The 27631-nt window shown below is 29.9% G+C and overlaps 5 protein-coding genes and 1 long non-coding RNA gene across 9 annotated transcripts; 4 read left to right on the forward strand and 2 right to left on the reverse strand.

The window, feature by feature from the left end:
* The first annotated feature begins 3671 nt into the window (after positions 1-3671).
* LOC119680141 ((Lyso)-N-acylphosphatidylethanolamine lipase) lies at positions 3672-5894 on the forward strand. Of its 3 annotated transcripts, XM_038092821.1 has the most exons (3): positions 3672-3793; positions 3916-4010; positions 4571-5894. In XM_038092821.1, the coding sequence occupies exons 2-3, from the start codon at positions 3966-3968 to the stop codon at positions 5735-5737; spliced, it is 1212 nt and encodes a 403-aa protein (XP_037948749.1). In that variant the 5' UTR covers positions 3672-3793; positions 3916-3965; the 3' UTR covers positions 5738-5894. The 3 variants fall into 3 exon arrangements, with proteins under 3 accessions (XP_037948749.1, XP_037948751.1, XP_037948750.1); XM_038092823.1 differs by lacking the exons at positions 3672-3793; positions 3916-4010 and adding an exon at positions 4064-4400; XM_038092822.1 differs by lacking the exons at positions 3672-3793; positions 3916-4010 and adding an exon at positions 4065-4407.
* Positions 5895-7714: 1820 nt separating this feature from the next.
* Positions 7715-9249, reverse strand: LOC119680144 (lysosomal aspartic protease). The gene is made up of 2 exons (XM_038092826.1): positions 9122-9249; positions 7715-9057 (listed from the first exon to the last, which is right to left on the reverse strand). Exon 2 carries the CDS (start codon positions 9047-9049, stop codon positions 7892-7894), a length of 1158 nt encoding a protein of 385 aa, XP_037948754.1. The 5' UTR covers positions 9050-9057; positions 9122-9249; the 3' UTR covers positions 7715-7891.
* A 1033-nt stretch (positions 9250-10282) lies between these two features.
* On the forward strand, positions 10283-12029 carry LOC119680145 (E3 ubiquitin-protein ligase TRAIP-like). The gene is made up of 7 exons (XM_038092827.1): positions 10283-10502; positions 10575-10784; positions 10840-10909; positions 10984-11162; positions 11321-11413; positions 11491-11548; positions 11609-12029. Exons 1-7 carry the CDS (start codon positions 10387-10389, stop codon positions 11837-11839), a joined length of 957 nt encoding a protein of 318 aa, XP_037948755.1. The 5' UTR covers positions 10283-10386; the 3' UTR covers positions 11840-12029.
* Positions 12030-14774: 2745 nt separating this feature from the next.
* Positions 14775-15972, forward strand: LOC119680149. Its single transcript, XR_005252449.1, has 4 exons — positions 14775-14976; positions 15147-15214; positions 15619-15753; positions 15931-15972. It is a non-coding gene; the product is annotated as an uncharacterized LOC119680149 (long non-coding RNA).
* A 364-nt stretch (positions 15973-16336) lies between these two features.
* Positions 16337-27469, forward strand: LOC119680143 (small RNA 2'-O-methyltransferase). Its single transcript, XM_038092825.1, has 4 exons — positions 16337-16580; positions 16653-16730; positions 26408-26577; positions 26658-27469. The coding sequence occupies exons 1-4, from the start codon at positions 16422-16424 to the stop codon at positions 27415-27417; spliced, it is 1167 nt and encodes a 388-aa protein (XP_037948753.1). The 5' UTR covers positions 16337-16421; the 3' UTR covers positions 27418-27469.
* Positions 18826-24999, reverse strand: LOC119680131. 2 transcript variants are annotated; one of them, XM_038092807.1, is made up of 6 exons: positions 24858-24999; positions 22562-23273; positions 22219-22374; positions 21556-22157; positions 20196-21500; positions 18826-20128 (listed from the first exon to the last, which is right to left on the reverse strand). In XM_038092807.1, exons 2-6 carry the CDS (start codon positions 22947-22949, stop codon positions 19502-19504), a joined length of 3078 nt encoding a protein of 1025 aa, XP_037948735.1. In that variant the 5' UTR covers positions 22950-23273; positions 24858-24999; the 3' UTR covers positions 18826-19501. The 2 variants fall into 2 exon arrangements, with proteins under 2 accessions (XP_037948735.1, XP_037948736.1); XM_038092808.1 differs by lacking the exon at positions 24858-24999 and adding an exon at positions 24707-24729.
* Positions 27470-27631: the final 162 nt, after the last annotated feature.

Genomic DNA, 27631 nt, shown 5'->3' on the forward strand with positions numbered 1-27631 from the left:
TATGCCGCAAATCAATAATTGGCTTACAAAATTTCGATTTTTTATAATGCACTAAAACAGATGTTTCTCTAATTCGTAATCTTCACCTACCTATATTAATGTTTTATGTACAAACTCAAATACTTTACAAAATAACATTGTTTTTGTTACCTTTATTGTTGTTGTTGCTGTAATTGTTGTAGCCCGCAAGGATCTATGAATCAGATAACATGAAAAGTATTATAAAGACGTATACATGATTTAAGATTTCTATAGATAATGCGACTGTGAGAGGAGAGGGGATTATAGAGGAGGAAAAATGGATAAGGGGACAGGTGAGATTTAAATTGAAGTCAACCAGGATCAAGTCGGAGAAAGGTAGCGTCTTCAATAGGACGGCTCCAAAGGTCTATTGAATTCAAGATTGTGGGCATTCGGGTAGAAAAATAGATGGCCAGCGTTACGGGAGGTAAAGCTGCAATTGCGGCAGACATTGAAAATTAATGCATTTATATGCGTGACAAGTTACAGTGTAACAGGTAGTTATATCCTGATCTTATATCCTAAGCGAGGATTGATTTTGTTGCCCAAACAAAATGTCGTTCTTCCTAGGGAATATCAAGCAGGGGCTTATTGAGAACTTTATTACACTACAACATTGATCTTGAAGAGAATACTGGAGCTGCATAGAAGCTCCAGAAAGAAAGACGTGACGGAAGATTTTGTTAGTGATTAGTAAAGATTTCTACCACCAAACAATTAAACCACATGGGGACGTATGCATTTATCTTGTTGCACAGTGATGTGGGACCTTGGCTGCAATCGTCACAATACTATACGAATCTGCTTCTTCGAGGAGTCGAATAATGTGGACGTGTAAAGGTTGAATACGATCAATGAAACAACATTGTCCCGGGGACACGTTGTTTCAAGTTCAACCGGTAAAGAATTTCGGCACCTTGCCTCTAAAATGAACGAAGGATTATCTATCTATATATATGTTGGCTCTGGCTCATTGTTCGCCATTGGTAAGGTGCTAGTAAATTCGCCTGCACACTACTTGCATTGAACCACCCACACGTGTTTTCTATACCTCTAACTCAACTACGACTGCGCTGTTGTCTCCACGTTTTTCTTACTTTGACAGAAGTATCAAGAAGTGCAAAGTCACAAACAATTCTCCAAAGAATCAATGCTAACCATTAACTCTTAAACAGCACCCTCTAACACTGCATAGCGACTATACTCAAATTACAACAGTTCTACACCAAAGCGCCGACATATATATCTTATATATATATGTTTATCTGAGTTATATCATTTAGTAAAGCGCTATAACGATTGCTCCAAGCGCTTTACTAGATCTAGGCCTGCCAGTATCGTGCGTTCACAGGAACTACTTTGGTTAAGGCGATAGGAGATTTGTAATCTCCATTTGATATGATCACACAAAGGGCAAAAGTGCTACCGATACGCTTTCTAAATTTATGTTTATGGAGGCCTAGGTGAAAATGCAGCGATATCTGTTTTTGAATCAGGGATTTTAGAACTTTGGCTACTAGAGATAACAGGGAGATCCGTCCATACTAATCACCTTTAACTGCCGGCTAAATCGGCTTTAACAGAGAGATTATGCTGCCAGTCTTCCATACGTTTGGAATGATGTAACAATTGATGGAATTATTTAGAATGTAGGCCAAAACTGAAAGGCCAGTAACCCCATAATATTTGGGCATGAGCATTAGAATACCTTCAGGTACTAGTGTTTTTGACAACTTTGCTTGTCTAATCACTTTGCACACATCATCTGAGGAGAACAGTATGTTATTGTCGGAATATGGCTTCAGGAAAGTCAGGTTTTTCCAGCGGCATCACTCAACCAACAAATCACGCAACAAAAAACGAAAATTTCCATTTAAAAGATAAATATCTGGGATGCGTTACGAAGAACACCTTACTTGGGAGTCAGACATACATTTATGATTTCTATATAATTGGAACACCCATCTACCTCGATTACCTCCAGATAGTCATTATTAGATGAGGGTAGAGTAATTTCACTATAAGAGATTATGTCTCGCAACAAGAAAGCTGCTTTCCCTCCGGTGCCTCCCTCCGGTAAGAAAAGATAACCAGGCTCATGTAAAACGGGTGAGAACAGGTTTAAGATAAAATTGTGGGTGGTTATTTGCAGTAATTGACAATGAAAGTTGAGTTCCAACCATGGTGCAATCTGAACCTAAAGCAAGTTCTATGGTTAAATATGCCACTGCAGTTGTTGCAGCGGACAGAAGTGGTGTTTCTAGAAATAGTTCTGTTGCGAACCATGCTTTACAGTACAGTTATTGTAACCGTTGTATCTTACTAAGGATTGATTTCTGCTAATAAGGGAGGTTGCAGATACAACATTGCTAAGAAGAAGTGGTTAGTCCATCAGAACCGGAGTTGTGGTTAATTAAGCTATTAGAAGTAACTTAAGATGCAAGATAGCCAGGACTTGCTTCTTACCGGCAAAAATACATACACACGACAAATGTAAGAATAAAGCCGTATCCACCTGTGTAGTTTATTTCAGAAATGCAAACGACTCTTGGTTGTCGAGCTCGATGATAAATAACAGAACCATTATTCTCCTAGTACATAGCTTCAACGTTTCAATGAAGTTATTGACATACTGCCTAATACTACGTTTACATTATGAGATTAAGAGAACGAGATTAAATTAATCTGCATTTTTAATTTTCACATTATACATTGGAGATTAATTTTGACGTTTTTTGTTGTGTTTTGTTTCGTGTGCTTGATAAATATCTGTAACTAAAGCATTTAAATACAATTTTGTACAAAAATGTTGATATATAGATTTAATAAATATTTTTATAACAATAATTGAACAAATTTTGGTTATAATTATGTACAAAATTATTATTAAACAAATTTAATAAGAATTGTACTCAGTTCGGCATTTTCAAATTTTCAATGTTTGTTTTGAATAGATTTTGACATTTCTTTTCCAATTCCTCTAATATCGTAAAAGATTTACGATATTAAGACATTTGCAGAGTTGCACAGAAAAATAATTACTATTTCTAAGGAGATAAAAAATTAATCTCGACCAAAACGAGATTAACTTTTGTATGAAAAATCTGAGATTAAACAACGAAATTAGTACTTTAATCTCGATTATTGCTTTAATCTACTTTTAATCTCTCAATGTAAATGCCGTATAAACAGTTTTAAAACTACCAACAACTGGTTGTGAAATGTTTGCTAATCTTTTAAAATTAACTTATATAACTTATACTGGATTCACATAAGAGTTTTGTTTGTAATTTTAGCTGTCAACAATTTTTATTTTGCATTGAAAGCCAGAACAATTGACAGCTAAAATTAGGAACATGATAACTAAAATTATTCGTAAACTTTTGTGTAAATCCAATATTACACTTTTTCACAATTTATATATAATGCGTTTATTTATTATATTAATACAATTTTTTAACTTTAGCTTATCGGTTTTTTAATATTATTAAACTGTAGTAGAAAAGACTAAATAGTATAAGGTAGTAGCTAATTATTTTTTTTATGTCAATACTAGCCTATTTGTGTGTGCCACTATTGCCTTGTGTAATTGCGTTTGTGTAATGGTTAACTTTGAACTAAACAATGATAACAAACAAACATAAATAAACATTTCATGATGATAGAACGAAAACGATACCAAAGAATAACATAAAAACTACTACTATGTAAAACAATAAAAACAACACGACAACCGCAGTTTGAAAATAATATTAATCAGGAGCGGTTAGAAGTAATTGAATATAATAAATTCTAAATTAAATATTGATCAACTAGATTTGAATTTAATATGTGCTATAATAGAAATAAAATATAAAATAAACTACATTTTGTTGTAATATTACATATTTTTAGTGTCTAATTGTTTACTACAGTTTGTGCAATTATTAACAAAAAAAAAATAAATGTCATTAAAAACTAAAAATAGTTGTTGTCAAATGGACAGTGAGGTGAGTGCCATAGACATGTGTGAAATTAGTGAATTTCATAAGTCGTCCGTTACTACAAGTGATATTACTAATTCTTTTTGCTAAAGCTGTGATTTGAAATTATATTTGAAAATAGAAATAATTGAAAATATTTTAAACTGATTATTAAGTATACAAATAAGTGTCTAGGATTTTCTCAGCGACCTTATGCAATGTTATCTATTATATATTGCTATTCCCTTTCTTACAAGCAATAATTTGGTGCCAAATAAGTGACGTCAATTTTTCAATATGTTAGCGCGCTTTAATGAGCTCTAATATAAGTTAACGGAAGTCCAAGTTAATTGCAAGACACATGATCTTAGCTATCAGCCGTTCATAAGTTGAATTATTTCTGCTAAGATGTAATGAGTTAGGTGTAAGGATTGAATTTTGATACAATAGATGCTCCTATTGCAGGACATCCTTAACATTTAATAAAAACAAAAATAAAATAAATTGAATTACTTTGTGATAATTATATGTATTATTTCTATATGTTGAGATAACATTATTAAATTGTCTTCTTTTCTATTTAACAGGAACATAAAGTTGGTGATTTTTGGCTTTGGAGATGGATTGTTAATTGGACTGGAACATCACCGACAATGTTGCGCACAGTAGAGAAAAAAATTCTTTCATTTTTAAAAACACCATATCGAGGTTTTTTCGTTAATATAGGCTCGGCTATATCGGAGTCAGATAAAATATGGACAATCAGTTTAAATACAGAATCAAAAGAAGTGCCGCTGGTGCTGTTGCATGGTTTGGGAGCTGGTATTGCTTTTTGGGTTATGAATCTAGATTCCTTTGCAAAAGATCGTCCAGTATATGCAATGGACATTTTGGGTTTTGGTCGTAGTTCACGTCCCAAATTTTCAAATGATGCACTAATTTGCGAAAAACAATTCGTAAAATCTGTAGAAGAATGGCGTCGCGAAATGAATATCAATAGTATGATACTATTAGGGCACTCCATGGGAGGATTCATATCTTCAAGTTACGCACTTTCATATCCAGATCGCGTCAAACATTTAATACTCGCTGATCCATGGGGTTTCCCAGAAAAACCGGACACAAAACAATATCCGTTAGTGTTGCGAGCTATTGCCTACGCATTAACGCCACTTAATCCGCTTTGGTTAGTAAGAGCAGTTGGACCTTTAGGTCAATGGGTTATACAAAAAACACGACCAGATATTATGCGTAAGTTTTCTGTAGCTGTTGAAGATGATCAAGACCTGTTACCGCAATACATACATCAATGTAACTCACAAAAACCTAGTGGTGAATCAGCTTTCCATACGATGATGCAATCGTTTGGTTGGGCTAAACATCCAATGATTCATCGCATTAAAGATGTGCGTGACGATATACCAATAACATTTATATATGGTGCCCGCTCATGGATTGATTCTTCACCTGGCGAGAAAATTAGGAATCAACGCGGCAACTCACATGTCGATATCAAAATAGTAGCCGGTGCGGGTCATCACGTGTACGCAGATAGACCGGATATTTTTAACAATTATGTGAACGAAACCTGTGATTTGTACAAAACAAATAGAGAACAAGTGCAATTAAAAGATAATACAGAACCAGATGAAGAGCAGGAGAAAATCGTGCTAAATGTTGAAACACCACAACAAACAGAAACGGAAACGCCTAACCTCGAGAAGCTGAGTACAACAGAACTGAACAAAAAGTGAAATCGCTGAATGCACACTATTTTGTTATGTATTCATTATACCTGTATTAAATTTTAGTTCTGAAATAGTATTAATTTATAGAGTCCTGCTGATGTAGCACATTATTTACAATTACTTTAATCATAGTTTATGCAAATGTGTATATAAATCTATATTAATATAATAATATATTTTCATAGTTTACTAAAACAAAATCAAAATAAAAAATACGAATCAACATTTAGTTCTATTAATGGAATTTTGTGGCAATGCGTTCAGACTAATTGAGGACAAAAACATTAAGTACAAGTTTGAATTTTAGTTCTATTTATATATGTATATAATTATTATTTATATGAGTAATCTATATATTCAGTTTTATATGCATAAATATAATTTATCAATTTAAATATAAAGTGTATTAGAAGTCATTTACTTCGCTCAAAGTACTTTTATAGAACATTTTTATTTCCTACTTTTTAGTTGTCATTGTCGTAATCAAACGCTATTCCTTTTATCAATTTCCACTGATAAAGCATGAAATTTTTATACAATGTGATTTAAAGAATTAAGGTATAAACAATACTGTATTTGTACATTATTATTTGTATTAATAAATACATAACAATGAGATCATAACTTGAGCACCTAAAACTATGCATCAACACAAATTTATACATTATATAGCAGTGAACGATAAATGAAGAATAAAAGTTGGCTAATAAAAATGCCACAAGACTTTAAGATTGCTTTACCGAATCTCTATAAACATTTTTATTGCTAAAGTGATCAAGAATGAACAGTTAGCCATGTTTTCAACTATGATAAAAGTTCAAACAAACGATACTGAGTTCAAACTAGTGTGGAGCGAAATATTTCTTGATTGCAGTTGTTATTGTTGCTTGCTAAATGAAATATAAGTTCAGTTTACTATACACGCTCCATGCTATCAGGAAACGTCATCGAATTGTTTTCATACTTAACTATCTTAGTATAATAATCATTTCTTTAAAGACCATATAAAGCCAAAATATAGGAGCTGAAATACATCATTTCATATTTACACATAATTGTGTTTACATGTATTTATTTGACAGACTTTATTTTGCTTGAAGAAACATTTTTGTTTTACTATACTAACCGTTCCCTTGTTTCTAGAAATAAAATCTTAGCTTTTTTTTTTGCATTAGGTGGAAGCAACGAAAGATACCTCTAAGGAATGGATGTGGAAGATTGCAGCCACGTTTAGCGAATGCAACCCCCATTCCAGTAAACAAAAGTAGAAGTAGAGCAGAAGGGCTTAGTATTTAGCAATCTAAATTTATCAGAGCCGAAGATAGACGTATTTAGTTAGGACGGTTGGTATTATTGATGAAGGGGATGGGTTTACACAAAATTGCGAGTTGAGAATAAAATCTTAGTTGGTTGCAAAGTAGTTTATACAAACACTTGCTCAGAAAATATATAATAGCATTTAATTTTTATATAGCTTTAAAAATGCATCTGTCGATAAGACAAAATGTTTCTAGCAACGTCCTGAAAGACTGTCAGTTTCGATTCAGAAACTCCGTCAAATTATTATGTTGTCGGTCTTTCTGGTCTGCATATGAACAGCGCTAATCCGTCGTAAGTCAATGGACCATTTTTCGAGTTCAAGTGCTTCGCTGTACATGGACGCAACTCCAATCTACCTTAACCTTCTCTTCGAAATACTGAAAGCAGTTATGATTTTAATTTTATAAAGCAAAATAAATACGAATTGTCCAGCAAAATAATCAGTGGCATATTCAGTGTCAAAAGTGTTCGCAAGTTATCAGGTTAACCAGCGAAAATAAAAACAAAAGTGCAATTCGCCAGCAAACAAAGAATTTTATTAATCATCGCTAACAAAAGTATAATCTGCCTATTTTTTCCTTATCAAAGCAAAACAATCGCTGGAAAACAGAGTGAATTTGTTCGTTTCAAACAACATATTAAAAAAAAAAACAAAAAAACAGATTTACAATTATCGTTTGCATATATTATAGAATTCTTTATAATAACTTAGTGCATATATAAACATTTTAAAGAAAACAAAAAAAAAAAAACTACTTTAACTTTATGAAAATAAATCTTAAATTTTTTTAGGATTATTTTATAATCTTCTTGGTTAGGTAACTAATTTCCATTGCTCATTTACTTAGCGTTTGCAAAACCGACGCGGTCATTGCCCATGTCGAATTCAGTATAATACCTACCAATAAAAACATCACCAAGTATCCATAGAGGTCCATTTGGTTCTGGTATGTCCATGCCCATAAAGCCGGACAAGCAAATGGTTTTGCCCATTTGCGCAATGCGAAGAATGTAATCTTTGCCCTCTAGTTCAAAGGTTTTGCCACCCAAAACGAATTTTATTACAGGCAACTTTGGAATCATATCACATTCAACCATATATTGACCATTCAGAATAGGGGTACCTCCAATAGCTTCGTTTATTGATTTGGCCTCAGTGCTTGGTGCAGCAATTAGTGAAGTACCAGTATCGGCAATTACTTGGCAGCCACCTTTGCATAATTGTACATTACCAATTGCAGCCGAATCCATTTTAATCTGCCAATAAGCTTTTTTTGTAACTGGCAAGTATGTAAAATCGCCAATATAATGATTTGGATCTGAACCACCAAATATAATCTCACCGCCTTCGGGAGCTGCAGGGTCACGGTTAAGATAGAATGAAAATATTGGTGATGTTATTAAGCCCTGTTCGTACATGCTGTAAAACGGTGGCATCACACCGTCCACAGAAATTGAACTATAACCTAAACCGAGTATACCATCGAACTTAGCTGCTACAAATACCAAGCCTGGTTCAGATAAAGCTTCAGCGAATGTTTGTTGTTTGACATTAATTCCACCAATATTTACGGTATCTGCTGATAAATATCCCGAAAGACTGCCTGAACCGTAATGTATAGCAAACTCGGTGCCATTTTTCACATAAGTATTCGATTTCTTTGCATCATACTTATTATGCATTAAGCAAGCAATATTCGTCAAATGACATTGTTTCGATGGTACCCAAAGATTTGATGAGCCAGTATCAAATACTACTTTGAAATTTTGTGGCGGTGTACCAATTGAAATGGGACCATAGTATTGAGCATCAAGATAATTTGACAAAGGTTCTGGTGCAACACCGTTGCTGCCATATCTCAATCGCAATTGTTGTAATTCTGTTCCAACAGATTCAAAATGACGTCGTGCCGACTTAAATTTTTGTAATGGCACTCGAATTATCTCGCAATTAACGAGCGCAAGACACGCAAATAATATAATTATTTTTTTAAACATTGAATTATCTAAAATAAAATGGTTTAAATGGAAATTCTACGCTTTAATTAAATTAATTATATATTTCACCACCTTTATGCGACTTCACTTTCCACTAAATCTTCCTCTCGAATGTCTGGCACTAACTAATTTTCTTTGGACAAAAATAAGTGACTAAGCTGAAATGAGCGAGCTTTTTACCGGTGGATTAAACAAAACAAAATGCAGAAAATGCAAGCAAAGTGATAAAAATGAAGTTATAAATCAGTGTTGTTAAACGTAAAAATAGTGTAATTTTCTTTTAAATTTTTTTGTGTCGTTGTACTATGTTCAAATATAATTATAAAGAATGGCATTCAGTAGTTTTACTAGGTTTAGTGAATTTCAGGTATGTGAATTATTATTTTTCACTTTATTTTAAATTAATAACAGTTCCAGTTTTTTTTTCTATACTCAAATTTAAAAATTTGGACTACTTTTAAAATATTTCCCGGTTTTATTAAAGTCAACTGTCATTGACATTTATTTAAACACAATTGTTATCTCAATTTTATCTTTTGCTTAAAATTTATCTTACGCATAGTTACATTTGAAATTTCTCTTAATTTTTGCCTTCGTTTCAACGAAATAAGAAGTTATTCTTAAATTTTGTTCTAGCCTTAAAACTGGATTTTATGTAGAAAAAAACAACTTAATTTCGCTAAAACGGGGATGAAATAAATATTTTTGCACAATTAAGGTGTGTCTGAACATAGTATTAGTTGATTTAGGTCGCTAATGATTTTATTAACCGTACAGAAAGATTTTTTACTTATTAACTTAGTTTAAAATAAATTAAAGAGAACTACACCAAAAATGTCAAATGCAACATCGCAAAATATAGAAATAGATTTTAAAAAGTAAGTGGTTTCTCAGGTAATATATATACTGCCAAACTTCCATAACTCGAATTATTATTTTGCAAAAAAAAGGTTCGACTTATGGAGACTTCGTGTTAAAGAATTTTTTTATAATTGTATGCAATTTGCTCTCTAAACCCTGTTGCACTCTATTTAATTCGAGTCATGGAAAACTCGAATTATAGAAGTACGAGTTATGGAAGTTTAACTGTATTTAGTAAAGTATTATCCATTCAAGGAAGGAATTCAATAATTTCATTTACCACTGGGTATAAACGCTTATCATACCAGTGAAGCATTATTCGATTTATAAAATTATCCTATAAACAAACCATCTACTAACGGTATTAAGTGCAATTTTAAGCAGTTGCCGAATACATTTTGGCGCTTAGCACGTTGGTGAAGCGATTTTGTTATTTTCATTTTAATTAATTTAAACTAAGTGTACGTTTTTAAAATATGTTAAATTTAAGTTGTATTATTTGTGCACAATTGATTGCGCCATCAAATGTTGTGTATATAATCCATTGCGGACACATGTTTCACGAAAGGTGTTTGAAGCAGTGGATTCCATAGTCAGTATATCATTTAAAAATATTTATTTAATAAAATTCATATGTATATAATTTAATAATTTTTTTTAAAAGCTCCGAGACTTGTCCGCAGTGCCGTCGTAAATGTACACAGCACAACATATTTCGCGTCTACTTCAATTTGGCAAATTTAAATGAAAGTAGAATGGATTTTGGAGCTATGCAGGAACAAATAGATAACTCAAAACTGCAAATCCAATTGAAGGAAAGTCAACTTAAAGACTCAAAGGCTGAATTAAATTTGCTGAAGGAAAAGGAGAAGCGGTAAAATATTAATTATCAATTTTATTTTGATTCAAACTGATATTGATAATTTTAGCGAAAAACTTGAAAATGCGATTCAACGATTAAAATTAACCACTATCGTAAATAAGGCCTTTAAGGAACAGGTATTTCATAGTTTGTTTTAATAAACAATTAAGTACATAAATGCAAACAGTTAAAATATTGCATTACTTTATAGGTAGCTTTACTAAATATAAATCGAAATCTGGAAAATAAAATAAAATCATTAGAAGAACACATTGAGACCTTGGGTAAAACATCAGCTTTGATAAAGGCTTCTGGTGCCGACGTAGAGAAGATCGTAAAAAAAGTAAATAATCCTACAAAACTTGCCACTTGGATAATAGCTTTAAAAAGGTATAAATAGTTTTTTTATATAGTCTGTAGACCGAATTCTCAAAAGAACCAACAATACTAAGGTTTATATTGTAAATATAGTAGAATTATAGTAAACAAACGAAAAATGTTTAGACGTGTTTATTAATAAATAATTCTGTATAAATATATGAATTTAGGGAAGTGAAAAAACGTGATCATAAAAATAGCTTACTACTGGATATGATTAAACAGGCACAAACTAGAATACTCAACGAAAAGATATTAAGGAAGTAAGATTTAAAAATCTATATATTTATTTTATAATTGACTGAAATATATGTATTTTTTTTTTTTGTTTATTAATTAGAACACAAGAAGAACGAATGACACAACTTGTTAGCGAAAATGATCAACTAAAAGAAAAGGTACTAAAATTATCTCAACAAAATAACGATTACATATCTGAAGATTGTACTCTTTTACAGATAAAATCAGCTTCTGTTGGGCAATGTTCTAGTACTCAAGACTTGATTACTATTAAAATGTCTTCACAGAAGCGAGGGCTTAAGTCTGGAACTAATAGTCCGCGCTTGGAACAAATTAACACAAATGCTGAAAGTACAAATTCAGAGAGTACAAATAATTTCGAACAAACAGCTCCTGGCCAACGTGTAAACACGCGTTACAATTTGCGTGTTAGAAAAGTGTATAAGTAAATTGTATTAAACTGTTTCCAATGGACTTTTTAATTTAATCTCTTTTATATACTCCGTATGTAAAGTAGTCCATTTTTTTAAATAATTCTTTAAGTTTTACATTGTTTATACGTTATACGTTTATACGTTATGTTCAATTCTTAATAACTTTGTAAGCAATACGTGCTGTAAGATTGTCTAGTTTATGTAATAAGAGTAAAATTTAATAATTCAATAAATTAATAAATGCAAAAATAATTAAACTTATTTAAGCTTACGTTTAAAATCTGAAATTAATATAGACATGTTAAATGTTAGCTGCTGTTTTAGGAGACAACAGACACCTAATATGCAGGCGTGTTATTTATATACATGTATATTAATAAGATAAAAATTTTTTTTGAATTACCAAAAATATCTAAAACTCCTTTTTAGTTCAACTCATTAAACAAAATGTTATATGTTTTAATATGTTACATGTATTTAAATTATAAAGCCTAAACACTATATATACATATACATCGACACGTAGTATATTTTTCATTTTTGCAAACCGCAAACTCGTACAACGTTATTCAGTTATTTAAAAGCTTATTACAATTTTCAATAATAACATATAATTTCTTTTTCACATTTTTCTTTTTACTGTTACCGCCACTGTTATTTCCAGAATCAAGCACAGAAACATTTGTTCTTGTCTTACAACCAAGATTGTTGTGTAACAGCCACTTAATATTATACTATTCACATTAGTTTTCTTAATAGTTTTCTTTCAATATAATTGTGATGGCATTTTAAAGCAAAATATTCATTAAAATTTATCCTTTGTTGTTTCATATATATAAAATATGTACAACCTTATATGGCGTTGACACTGGCCGAAAATGGCTCATTTCGAATAAGCCATTTAAAAGTGTTTACATTCGTTTTAATTCAACTTGATATTTCAACTTGCCTGTTGATTTAATTTTTGGCATGAAGGTTAAATATAGGTACCTTCAAACGCATTTATACAGATCTCATTTGCGTTTGAGATTTTGTATGCAAAAATAAGTCATTTGCTTGATTTTTGACCAAAATGAGCCATTTGAGACCAGTGTAAATGCCGTATAAGGGTAGAAAAAAATTCAGCCAGTTATATTCCTATATAATAACTAATGATAAAATATCTAATTTATATGACCATAGCAATACCTAATTTCTATGAACTTAGAAATTTCTAATGTCTATGAAGATAGAAATATCTAATATCTATATTTGCATATATGTATTTCATAAAAATATATAAATATTATATTAAATTTGATTTTAATGTCAATATCACAGTAATGACAATTTTTACGCTAACAGAAACTGCGGTATTTATTACAGAGGTTTTGAAAAATAGTAAACTACAATAACAAATATGCTTTTCATATTATTTTAATTAACTGAATGTTTGCTGTTCGAATATTGCCAAATTCCCATCATCAGTGGTCGTGGAAATTATTTCTTATATTTAAGAATTTTTGCTGTTGTTGTTAATTGCTTTTCGAAACCTATAGAACGTTCCTAGATTTGGTTCTATACACAACAAAAAAAATAAACTCATGCAATAAATAATGCCTTTACAAAACAATAGTATTGAAATTTAAAAATTAAAAATATAATTGATTAATTGAATTAGTCTACAGCTGGTTTATGATTCCGTTGAAATATAACACAGAAAGTGAATTTGTTTATGTACTTTCACAACGAATTAACAAAAAACTCCATGTTCAAACATACAAGTCAAGATCGGCTTTGGGTCAGTTGCCTAATGAACACTGACACTAAGTTTCAAATTTGACGGGGCACGCATTCAACCCTTGGTACTTGTAATCATAAAAACAAATTATTTACATATAATTAAATATAAGAAACAATAACATAACCTCTGATGATAGGTATTTGGCAATACTCGAAACAGCTGCATGGTCAGATAAAAATATTAAATTAATTAAAATAATATAAAAAGAATTTTTGTTGTTATAGGGCACTACTTTTCGAGACCTTCCTATATAAATATAAGTTAAAATTATATTCAAAATAGAAAATATTTATTTATATCGTCAAATTTATTAGAAAAGAAAAATAAAGTGGAAATTTATTCGTTCATGCGAAATCGAAAGGGAAAGTAAATTTAGAGGTATATATTGTTTTGATGTAAGTTTAATTTTATAAATGAAAATTTATTTCCAAACATATATTACATTTATAGACAGATAACTTAATTGTTATTGTCTTAAATAATCTATAGTTATCAAGTTACATAATATTAAAATGATAAATAAGTTAAATGTTAAAATTACTGCTAATATGTTATATTTTAATAGTTATAAATAAAAGCACTTACTTGCTACTACTACAACTAAAAAAAAATAATTGTATTACTTTTAGAAAATTGGTTGCGATATACTAATCTCATTAGTTATTAATAATAAGTTATGTTAAGTTGATTTTTTATTAATTTCTTACGTTTAGTAAGTAGTAATTTATTTAATTTTATTACTTAAAATTTTTATTTTTATAATAACTATATTTTAAACTATAAATAAATTATTGTATGATTGATCTAAACAAAATCTTTTCATCCAGATATAAAAAATTACAAAAAATTTTCTTAACCTTGTTCTAGTTCGCCAAAAGATAATTTAATATTGAATTTTCTACTAAACATATTTTGTCATTACTACTAATGCTGTTTTCAAACCAAAACTGTTTATTCGCAAGCAATGTAATCGATACCTGCGACTTATTCGCACGAAAACCTAAATATTCATGCACACAAGAAAAAATTCACATGTAATTTAACGCACCCTAATGCTTAGAGGTCGTAAAGGTGAATTTTAATGAAAATCTTTCAACTTGGCAGTACTGTAACGAATTACACCACAGCACACTATTTTTAGAACAAATGAATTACATCCTTTTCCTCAAATGAATAATCGTTCATTTCATTTTTGGATTTCACGATGGGAGGTTGTGTTTTATCGAGTGGAGTAATGAATATAATACGTTTTAAAAACGTGAAAGTTTCTTGAAACGATTTTACGAATGAAAATATTGAAAACAAAGTTAAACTGCGTTATAAATATGAATAGTTTATGGAGGTCGCTGACATGCAAATGCCGTTGATGGTAAGACAAGAGTAGTTTGCTTATTTATATATATATATTTTTTTTATGATGCTAAACATACCGCCCCAGTCAGAATTATAATGAAGATTGGAATTTTAACTGAACAAAATAACTTTAAAAGACTTATTTATATATAAATGGATGTCTAATGTGAATTTTTCTTTCACTAGGTTATATAAAAACAGATATGACGATATACAATGAAGCTAAATAAATTTAGACATGTGGAATTTTAAAGGTGAGAAACACTGAAATATAAATTTATTAAGGTTTTCTTAAGACAAATTTTTATATAATACTATTATTTTACGTGTCGAAAATTTTAATCTAATATCTGATTGAGTTTTGTTTGCCAAATAATACGCTTAAATCAAAATGGCGGTCGCCATTCATGCCTCCACGTGTGTATATTTAAATAACTGAAGATAATGTGCATTGTATTATTTATATTAAAAGGCATTACAGACATTGATTATTTATTTATGGTGTGTTAAGAAAACCTAACTAATTTGTTAAATGATGCTAAATATATACCGCCCCAGGCGGAAGCATAATGACGATTGGAAATTTTACTGAATAAATTATAGTAATTTACATTATATTATATAAAAGATTTGGCTAAAAATTCCATTTTTATTTCAGGTAGTTTAAAGTTACGCTAGATATATCTGGAAGCCTCTAACAATATTAGAATGCACGCAGTTACATTGTAACTATGTATTATCCACTTTTGGGATCAACTGAAAGGATAAAATAGAATACCAGATCTTAATTATGGTACGTATCGCTTTTGAACAGAACCTTTTATATACTTTATATGATGATAATTTGTAGACAAGCATATGACTGAATTTATTATGTTGATAGATTTCACCTGACATACATATTATATATTATATTTAATTAAATTTAGTTATTTTCTTATAACAAAGTTTCTTTTTTTTTTTGTTTTAGGTTTAATTTCATTGTTTAACATCGTGGACATTTAAACAAAATTTGCTGGTAATAATTGTTTTTATACATGCATTTATAAATTTTTAGTATTATTAAATATTCATGATGATTTTATGTTATCCCTATCATAAGCATATTTGATGTTAATTAATATAACTGACTAAAAATGTGTAATTTAATTTATTATTTAAATTTATAAACAAATTAATAAATTTTTTACATTTTTTGTTTCAGGTTAATTTTTTTAAAATGATACAATAAATTAATAATATCCAAACAAAAACGTGTTTCTTTTTATTTTTGTGAATAGTCAATTAAGTGTGGTGAGAGAGAGAAAGAAAGGCTAGTCATTATTGTGAATAGTTGTAGTGCATTTTTTGACAGCTTATTTTTTTTCACATATGGTAATTCAACAAAATAATCTAGCTAGCTTGCCGGTTAAACATTTTTTGCTGCGCTTGGATAAAGTTTTTTCATTTAGTTAAAAAAGCATGGAGTTTACGTATTGTTTGCCCGACGGCGGATTAAGAACCGCTACTTATTTTGATAGTCTTGGGACAATTAAATTTGATCCACCTATTTATGAATTGCGTTACAGCACTGCTATTCGTGTAATTGAAGACGGCATATGGGGTGAAAAGTTTAAAAGTGTACGTGTGCTATAAAGTATTTCTTAAGAAAATTAATACATGTGGATTACAATGTTTGATTTTAAATTTTAGATTGTAGATTTTGGTTGCGCCGAAATGGCTCTATTTCCATTGTTGCGGCGATGCAGTGATTTAGAGCGCATTCTAGAGGTAAGTGGTATCAGTCTACGATTCATCTTAAACAATTTAATGTTCTAAGTTCTGCTTTACACGAGAGTGAAGTAAAAATTTTGAACCTTTTTTATAAGTGAAAATGTTAGAGCTTAAATAAATATTATTAATTAGCAAATAAGGTTCAATTACTATTTTAAAACAAATAGTGTGTAAAGTGTCCCGTATTATACCAGGTTTTTTTTTAATAAAACTACTTTTTTGTAGTTTTGATTTGTACGGTAAATTTTTTGAGTAATACAATTGTAATATATTTTTAATAGTAATGAAAATTATAAATGAATTTATTGACGTTTTTAATAGCTATATTTGATAATTCTAATATTATTCTTTGTTCTGTTTTCTATCCAAATCTGTTCGCCTTTTATATATTATAAATGATTGGAATTTCCTTAGATTGCAAATATATATGTTAACTTATCTGAATGTATTAGTTACATTGTTCGTTGAAGGTCAATATGTTAATTATTTCAAAGCGAAATTTTTTCCTTGGTCATAATATAATTTTATAATAAGTTTCGCCAATACGACTGTAATCTATCACCTTCACATTTCACCATTTACTAGCAACTCCTGATACTGTTTCTTGTTCTCTTCAATATGATGATATATATTCGTGGCTGAATTTTCTAATAGTATATTGACAAAACGCCATCGATTACCATTCCTAAATTATTTTTTCTTGATATTCATTTTATATACTAGAGATATCACAGGATAATATATGTTCACATCGTCGCCAGCTGTTACTTATAAAAAATGTGTTATTTTCTAAAAATTAAAGAAAATTAGAATTAAAAAGGCGGTGTGATTAAAGTCCTAAAGTCACTAATACCGTCTATCAATTTTATAGTTGTTTCTTTAACTGCAATTTTTCAACTGTTTGTTAGAATAATAAAACTCAAACAAGTGCTTACACGACTTATATTCAGATGCTGTTGGATTTCACAAGTTGCTACACACAAGTGTAGTTACAAAATTAGTATAAAATAGATTGTTACAATGATTTAACATACCATCCATGGAGTTTTAAAGTTTTTCAATTTATCTTTAACACATACACAACCTGTTCCTTTGAAGTTTTACCATTTAAGCCGTGTGCGAGTTCGAGTAAATTGAGGTAAAGTAAATTGAAATTTCCTATGGCTTTTTTGCACTACACTAATGTAAATATTTACTTATTGCATTTATTTATTATTTTTGGTAAAAAGATTTCAAATTTATTTATTAAACATCTCATAAAATTTTCACAATGGTAACACCTAATTTCCCTAATTTTTATCTAATGTACCCTACACAAAATTCTGGTAAATACCAACATTCTCTGCCATACCGACATAATTTATTATTTCCCTCAATTTACTCGAACTCGCACACGACCTTAATAAATTTTAAATAATTGTAAGTCTGTAATAACAGTGTTTTAAAATAAATATGTACTCAGTGTGATATATGTATTATAATTCTAAATGATTTTATGTAATAGTTGGTTAGTTTTAGAGGTGATGGAGCTTCTGACCAACTACCACGTAGCACTTCTGTGTTGTTACCGGATAAAGATGATACAAACTTTCGCAGTTGATTAAGTATTGTTTTTGAATCATCTGAATTTGATATGTTCCCCAGTATCGTTTAGTTTAAGATATGTCTTAATCTTGCCATGTCTTTAAATTTACATAGGAAGTGTTTACTTGTTTCTTTCTCCTTCTTCTCTCATTAAAAATTCTACATTTCTTGTTAATGGGGATATCTAATTTTTGGGTAAATATGCCCATTGATCAATGACCTTTCAGTATGGTCTTGAGCTTTGCCACTTCGATTCTATCCTTGCCCAATACCGATTAAATGTAAGCGTGTTTATGTCAATATTGAATTTTCCAATGTCATCAAATAGTATTTCATAACAACGCAATGCTTATTTATACACTATTTAAACCTCTGTAAAGTTGGCATTGAAAGAATTTTTATCGAACATATAAAAATAAAATACTTTTATATATAAAACTTTATTGCTTTTTTTGGATATTTAATGTATATATTTTGCATATGCTAAAAATATTTAAACTTATTTGCTAATTCAATATAAAAGCTTATATATAAACATAATGATTTTGAGGAATCTTTTCTACTTCATATTTTTAAATAAATATTACTATTTCTATGACGGCGATCATTAGTAATTTCATAACGACTATAGATTTATATAAGAACATATAATCACAATAAAACAAAAACTAAACACAAAGTAGACATAAAGTTGCCTATTAACATAAACAAAAAAAAAACTTGACTAAGTGCTAAAAGTATTTTGAAAGATAGTAGTTTTGAACATTAAAATTAGCCCAACTAAGTTCAAATAATAACCAAGTAAACAATATAACTAAATATTAGTAAACAATACTCTAATTTATTTACTAGGAGGTCGCTAGTTAAATATTTTTATTACGTATACGCGATTTTAAATATTCCGAATTTGTATTTCCTATGAATATCGGTATCCGTTTGATTTATTATTTATTCCTAATTAAAGTTTCTGCGGTAAAGTTCCATTGTTTTCACAATCAATTATTAAGCATTAATGTACTAAAAATTGGTTAATTGTGAATACTTTTTCGATACATACTACTTATTTTAATTAATAATAATAATAAAACTTAAAAGCTAAATAACTTTAGTTTTTTTTACATGGTAAGCAATTTTTACAATGTTTTTGCATAAATTGAAGTTGCATTTTCTTTTTCTTGCTAATGTTATGCAGTACAGAGAATTGGTTTTTTTGTTCTGCGCGCTGCTGTGCCATATGTTTTGAAATATATATTTTCGCTGTTGTAATTGTTCCCCCACATTTTATATATATTTTTAAAATTTGTGGTCATTTCTCCTTCTACGTCTTCAGTCTTGTTAATACAACGGCGAGTGCGGCGGTCGCTAACAACATTCTTACTTTTCATCTCACATCCACGATCTCGACTATTATCTAAAGACTTAAGTAGATGGTGTTCTATTTCTCCGGCGGCTGAAGCAGCTTGAACGCCGTTCGTAATTGTTAACTTACGTGTTGTCCGTATGACAGTGCCACGATTTTTATTTGATTCAGTTACTGTTACTGTTGATAATTTCATTATCTGCTCTTTATTTCTGCGTGTTCTTGTTATTAATCTAGAATTTGTTTGCCTCTCTGTTGTTTTTTGTACGATCGCCGTATCTATTTTATTTGCTCTTGCTTGTTTATATCGGCGAGTACGTTGTGTTGGTATCGTGCTGCATTCGGAAACTTCTGTCGTATCGGATTCTTCATCTGTTCCGGTTTCGACTACTTCCTCGCCATTTTCTTCCTCAGAACAACTTTCCTCATTGCTTCCTGTTTCGTAATCATTCTATACATAATAAAATTAATACATTAAATTATATTTTATGAAACTCAAACTATAAACATTTAATTACTTGTTGTTCATCGTCATCTAGGTCTTCATCTTCATTAACTTCCTCATCCACATCTTGTTCCTGATCCATGTCACTTTCTTCTTCTTCTATATCACTTTCAACGGTGCGACACCTTGCTTTAATACGTTCTTCTATTTCTAAAATAGCATAGGTTGGGTTACCTTTATATTTACGCATTATTGGTTGTTGCCCTTCACTCATTTCATCTTCACGATCAAACTCTTTTTCAGCTCGTTCACGTGCAATTTGGTCTGGATCTTGAGATAATACTTCTGCCCAAGAAAACTTTTTCTTTTTTATTGATTTTTTATCAGATTTAGAGCGAAGATTTTTTGGTGATACTCTATTACCAGGCGTTCGTTCAGCTAATGGTGTACCATCTGGTAGCCTGCGCATGATATTAAGTGCATTATATTTGCTAAGATCAACAATATCGTGTTTGTTTTCAATTTCATCCTTGACCCGCACAGCACTTTGTACAATTTCACTGCTATTTAAACGCATATCAGCAACTGAATAACCAAGTAGTTCATATTCATGCTGAAAAATACGTCGGTATCGTGCATAATCTGGGCGTTCGTGATATGCTAGCTGATTGATATGATGCAAAAATTCTCCCAAATACTTAGGAACTTGTTTGCCATATATTTGTTTAAGCATTTCACGTACATTTGTCATCAAGTATTCTTTAGCACGGTGTACTGTCTCTTGCTGCTGCTGTGAAGCAGCCTCCTTCCATGGCAAATAACCTTGTGACCAATATATTAAGTTAAATCCAAGGCACTCAAGATCGCTGCGACGGGAATGTGCACCCATATGAGCATCACGTGATGTAAACTCAAGTGTGCCATCATGAGCGCGACGTTGATCCATAATAAACGGACGATGCATGCCATTGTCCATAAACTTTGAAGCAAGTCCATAATCAATTAGGAAGACAAATTCTTCTTCGACAACATCATTAAATACTGTTTCGGATATATTATTATTTTTACGACTATCATAAGACTCCTGGTTTGTTTTTGATTTAACAGCCATAAGTTTTTCTTGTCGACGGGTAAGGCGCTTAATTGGAGAGGTAGTTGTTAGTGATTTCTTAGGTGTACGACGTAAAGTATGTGGGACAAACTCTTCGGATTCATCATCTGAAGTAACAGCATGGAGATGATCTTTATCTCCCATTACTGATAACCCATCTTCGTTGAAAAATTCCGAATAACTAACACGTTTTGTTGGGCGCAGGTAATGTGACGTAACCATTTCATCGTATATGGTATTCTGATTTTGACGCCGACATGAACGCACCTACAATATTGTAAAAATAAATATACTAAATATGAATTACAAACATTTTTATTACCGGATTTGAGCCGCTAAATTCAACAACATTATTACGACCACGACGTTTGCGATTCCTATTGACTGGTGTCTGAAAATTATCCATACTACTACTATTCATACTGTTACTTGTCTCATCGGCAAAATATTCACTGTCATCTCGATTATTGTACGTTTTACTTTTGGTATTATATTCTATATTTTCATCCGTTTCCTGTTCTGTACTGTTGCCACTGTCTGTTGATGGTAATTTGTCCTCATAATGGTAATCATATTTTGATTTAATTTTGGTGTTAGTTGTATTTGTATTTGTATTTACACAGCGACGTTTAACATATTTACATTTAGATATCATTAGGTTTTGGGCCTTAATATCATTATGACAATAACCTTTATCATGCAGATTTTCGAGAATGCGTAGTATTTGAATGGCTAGTGTTAATAATGATTTTTCGTTAATTCGACAGTTCTTTATGAGTGAATGCAAATCACGATCAAAACGTTGCAAAACCAAAAATCTATAGCGTGCATTATTAAAATAATGTGATCCCGACGCTATATAGTCAGGTATGCCGGATGGTGGCTTATCTGGTATAATAGATTTTTTGTCCTCAAAATTTTCAGCTGCAAAGTGAATTATGATTTTTGTTAAATATTCTTATTAAGTACGTTTATAATTGCTTACAATCCTTTTTGGCAGTGTTTAACAGGCAATGTATTTCCACAAATAGAGGCCCATTAGAATGCGGTTCCACTTTTACCACATATTTAGCATTATCATTTGTTACTGGACAATTCACTACATTTGATGCTAGAAATATTTCACCAAAATTTCCTTTACCTGTAAATTTTAATAATGATTAATTAATTACTTAAATATAAATAAAAATAAAAATAAAATTAACATAACAAAAACATTGTTTAATAGAAGAAGAAAAAAATGACAATAGTCGTCGTCTTGTCTTAGGCGTTTATACTCAAAGTTGTATTGCCCATGACATCATTATTTATTTATACATATTACTTGCCTATTGGTCGGCCCAAACGCCATTGCTTGCGATTTAAGTCAAAAAGTATGGTTCCATTAACTACAGATGGACGCAAGGTGTAAACTGGCTTAGGAGACTCAATGGATAATGCATTGTCACCAGTATTTGATAATGGTGTGTGTATTAGGATAGATGAAATGTTAGCTTGTTTGCTGGACTGGTTACGTTGAGGCAAGGTTGTGGTATCATTAGACGAAGAGTCTTCATCATCATTCTCGTGCCAACCATCATGATTTGTTGTTTTAAAACGTAAACTCTTTTTTGCAGCAGGTGCGGCACCAGAAATTTTCTTTCGTTTTCTAATGGTACGTGCTTGAAGTGGCGTTACATATTGCGACTCAGTTGGAAGTGCAACACTCCTGCCCATGTTCCGTAGATACAGTTGATAAACGATATGAAGTTAGTTATCACTTCAAATCGTTCACTTATTTTAATCAACTATACTCAAATAAAAACGTATTAATCAAGCCAAAGTAGTTGACGTAAATAATTGAATTTTCTTTTAGAATTTTCACTGCTTTTTTCTCGAAAAATTCAACTTGAAGTGTTTTTATATTCAGTCTCTTCATTAAGTTGAGGAACGATTTTTTCTGACGTTTCCAATTCTTGCTGCTTTTGTAGCTTCTTTGTGTCAGGCCAATCCGCTTTATCACATTTTATATTTTGTGTTTTTGTTCCCTTCTTTTATACGCTATTGATGCCAATATTCGGTTATTATGAAATTTCACATGAAAAGAAAGAATAAAATAGTTAATATTGTTGTTGCTGTTATTGTTGTTGTTGTTACGTCTTGTTAAATATTTATGCATGTCAGCGAACAAAAATTGCACTGGTGTGAACTGACCCGACGGTCGAATACTTAAAACAAACCGGTTTAATAATATAAATGGCAATTTGTGTAAATTTCGCGTTTGTATCCAGAAAAATTTTAAAGAAATTCAATATTCATACGTAGTAATAAATATATACAATTCTATTAATACAAATTTAACATAACTGCAACTAAAATTGTTTAATACTGAATTAAATTTGTTTTATGGTTTGTGTTTGTTTATTTTTTAATTCATATTCTTTTTATTAAATTACTTTTTTGAATATTTACTTCAGCTGTTATTAGCCGTTTTCTCAAATGACTTGTAATATTTGCTATTTTCATAAATTAATAAATGCATTTTTTAGTGTTGATAATTTAAGACTTCATAAATAAATAGAAAAGTTTTTTAAATTACAATGGAAAAAAAATTTATTAGCATTTTGTGTATTGTATGTTACTTCATGCCTTTAAAAACATACAAATCTCATGGCTGCGGATTTTAATTCCCCTTTACTTTTAACATTTTACACAGAAACATGCGTTTTGCTGATACACAACCCTAAGAAACAAACATACACATATGCGACATACATATTTGCCGACAAATAAACCATTCCTCTCGTACTTCCCTTAATAAAATACAACGAAAGCGAATGAAACCAAAGCATAAAAATAATAAATAATTGACTAACTTTTCGTTGAATATTTTATGTAATTATAGCGACTTGTTTTATTAGTAGATTAAAAAGTACAAGTAGAAAAAGTATTAAAAAATTGCTCGTTATTTCAAACATATTTGTATAGCTGCACATGAAAGATAAGAGAAACGTACAAAAAAAAATAAAAACACTAAAAATTCCCAACAACAATATTAGTAAGCAACATTTGGACAGACGGAAAAAGAGCAGAAGCAACATTGTTTGGTCGGTCACACCAAAATAAAAATAATAAAATAAAAAAAACTAACAGAAACAAAAATTTTAATGTGTCGGTTTGCGCATACGTCGACGTTACGCGTTCGCTGCTGACGGCAATTCATTTCTTTTCCCCCACCGCATTTGAAACAAAAATTGAAAATCGATGCACCAATAAAACGATTTTTATCAATTTAACTGTTCCACTTAAAAGAATCTAATTTTTATTAAAGAAAATAACATTCATCATATAATTTACTTAATTTCATTAAAAAAAAAAATACAAAATGCATTCACACCGTATTTTCTTAACAATTTACACAGTTTTAATTTGCTTACTGCCTGCCCTAGCGTTAAATGATTTTTACTTTAAGTCACTTTTGTATGCTCACGTACACAATCAATTTCTAATATATTTTATTATCTTCAGTGTTATATTTTATTGATTTGTTTTTAAAAATATCTTCAAATATTTTATATCACTAAACTTTTTGACATAATAACTTTTTTAATATAAAAATTTCAAGCGAAAATGAATGAAACTTACTTAGTTACAATCTTTCCTCATTTAGCTCTTTTATCGCTTCTTCTTTTGACCGTTCCATATTATGTTGTATTTAACTTCTTTATGCCACCATCTTTGATTTGTTTGAAAAACACACCTCATCTGTTTGTATTATTGTGAATGCAATCCATTCACAATATTCACACAGTTGGTTTGTGCTACCAAACTTGCTTTTTAACATAAAATATATTTTATGTTTATTGATCATAGTTTTATATTTATAATAGAAAGTTTTACAAAAGGTGCTTTCGGCAGCTATGTGTGGTAAAAAACAGTAAGTTATTGGCCTACAGGCGTTAAGCGGGACATTGGTATCACTGTTGTAATCTGTCAAATGTTATATGTTAGCAAACAGCAAATGTTGCATATGTGCATATAAGCAAGCAAATAACATTTTGTATAAAAATAAATAATTATTATAAAATTGAAAATTTTAAAATTTAAATATTTGAAGCGCTTCTCACTTACAATTTTTCCATGTACTGTACTTCTATAAATTTTTGTATACATTTATATGCAATTTTTTAAAATATTTCTTATTCACAATTTTGGATATTTTTTAAATTCTTCATTTTCAAATTTTTGTGACTTTTCTGTAATGAATATTTTTTATTGAATTTTTGTTTACAATGTTTCAACATATTATTGGAATGTCAATTAATGTTAATTTGTTTCAACCAATTTTTATGACTCTGAAAAAAAAATTACTGCTACTGTAGAATATTGCTATTTGCCAAACATAACACTTGCCAGATTGCAACAGTGATGCCAATATCTCGTTTAGTGCATATAGGTCAGCATGCGTTTTTTGTAACACTTGCAAGCCACCGAAAACATTTAATACGAAATATAAATATTGTGAGTACTAAAAATGAAATAATTTAAATAAAATAAAATAATATGAATAATAGAAGGGTTAAGGTAAGTATTTTTTATCGATTTTTATCGTATTATAACTAATGTATCAGCATTGATATCTGTTAAGTATTATATTCGATTTGTAAAATTTATTGTATAGCGTAACAATCTTTGTTCATTTACATAAATTTAATTTTCTTCAATTGTTTAGCTTTTGTTATTTATTCAAAAAAACGTTCACAATAAACTGAATTAATAGTTGGTAACGCTGAACAATATGTGTGACAAAATTATGTCCTGAAAATTTTTTCAGTTATAATTATTATATATACAAATATTGCAAACAAGTTTTTATTTATAACTAAGCGAATTTGAATAAATAATAAAAAAAAAAATTATAATTATTATTTGACTGGTTTTTTTTTATATCTAGAGTTCGATTTGAAAAATTATACAATAGACAATTTTTAACTGCATTCATGATTTCTTATTTATATATATGTATATATATATGCTGTCTGATATTATTTTTAAAAATATTAAAACAAATATGAATAATATTAATCATTTTAAATAAATAAATAGTTCCATAATATTAATAATTCTGAATAAATAAATAGTTCCATTAAGTAGACTTTTTATATTTCACAATCTTCATTGTATTAACATTACAGGTAGATATCGATGAAACCCTACTCAAGACGTCATTACATAAAACGGAACCATTAATATCTGATCATCTTCAAAAACGCAAACATCCTCTGAAAGTAGAAGTTTACAAAGGCAGTGTTGTGGATTCAGTAGACTACATAAAAAATATTGAAGTTGTATTGGCGCTAGAACTGTAAGATATATTGATTTATGAATTATGAATATACACCACAAATATTAAAAAATTTATTATTAAAATTTTTAATTTTATAGAATTGAACATCTTCACAGTGATGTTTTGGATAAGCTACCAAACAACGTTTTTGGTTTTATGCAACCAAAACTAGCAATCTTTTCAACCCCAAATGCCGAGTTTAATATTCTTTTTGATTCACTACTTCCTAATGGTTTTCGTCATTTAGATCATAAATTCGAATGGACACGTAAAGAATTTCAGAGTTGGGCTTTCAATATTTGCGAATTATATAAAAATTATAAAGTAGCATTTATCGGAGTTGGTAAAGCGCCTCCCGATCATAAAAAAATAGGATATGTTACACAATTCGCTATATTTGCACGGAAAGATATTTTAAATGAACCATTATTCAGTCCTATTCAAAGTTTTGAAGATGATAAATTTGATAACAATCAATATAAGCAACTGCGCACGGTTAACTATCCATTCAATGAAGACAGTCGTAGTAAAGAGGAAAAAATACTGAATGAAGTGGAATACCATGTTAATCGTTGCAAACGGATCGATCGCTTTTATAATAGAGAAAAGGAAATATATCAAATTCCAATATCATTAATACTGTCTCATATCGAACATTTGGATGGTACAGAAAATGAATTACTTCATATATTATCGTCAAATAATTATAAAGTTGAAAACGATTTTATTTACTGCGAAGATGATAGTTTATGTTTTCATGAAGAAGCTGGATATGGTGAAAGTGTTTCTGATGATGATAATTTTTCTGACATCCCAAATCATGATGTAACTGATGATTATGAAGAAAATTGGGATTAAAAACGAAATTGCATTTATTGTCTTGTTTTTTTTTTAAATAATATTAATTCAATAAAACTATTTATGTTGACAAAAGTCAAGATTTTTAACTTATTTTTACTAATAGCCAGTACCGGCATGACATGGAGAGATTACATTTTCAATTTATAGAAAGTTACATACAATTAAATCATACTTTTTATCAGTTTAGTTTTTCAGTTTTTACATATCCTTT

The sequence above is a fragment of the Teleopsis dalmanni genome, chromosome 2 (genome assembly GCF_002237135.1).
Source record: "Teleopsis dalmanni isolate 2A chromosome 2, ASM223713v2, whole genome shotgun sequence".
Lineage (NCBI taxonomy): Eukaryota > Metazoa > Arthropoda > Insecta > Diptera > Diopsidae > Teleopsis > Teleopsis dalmanni.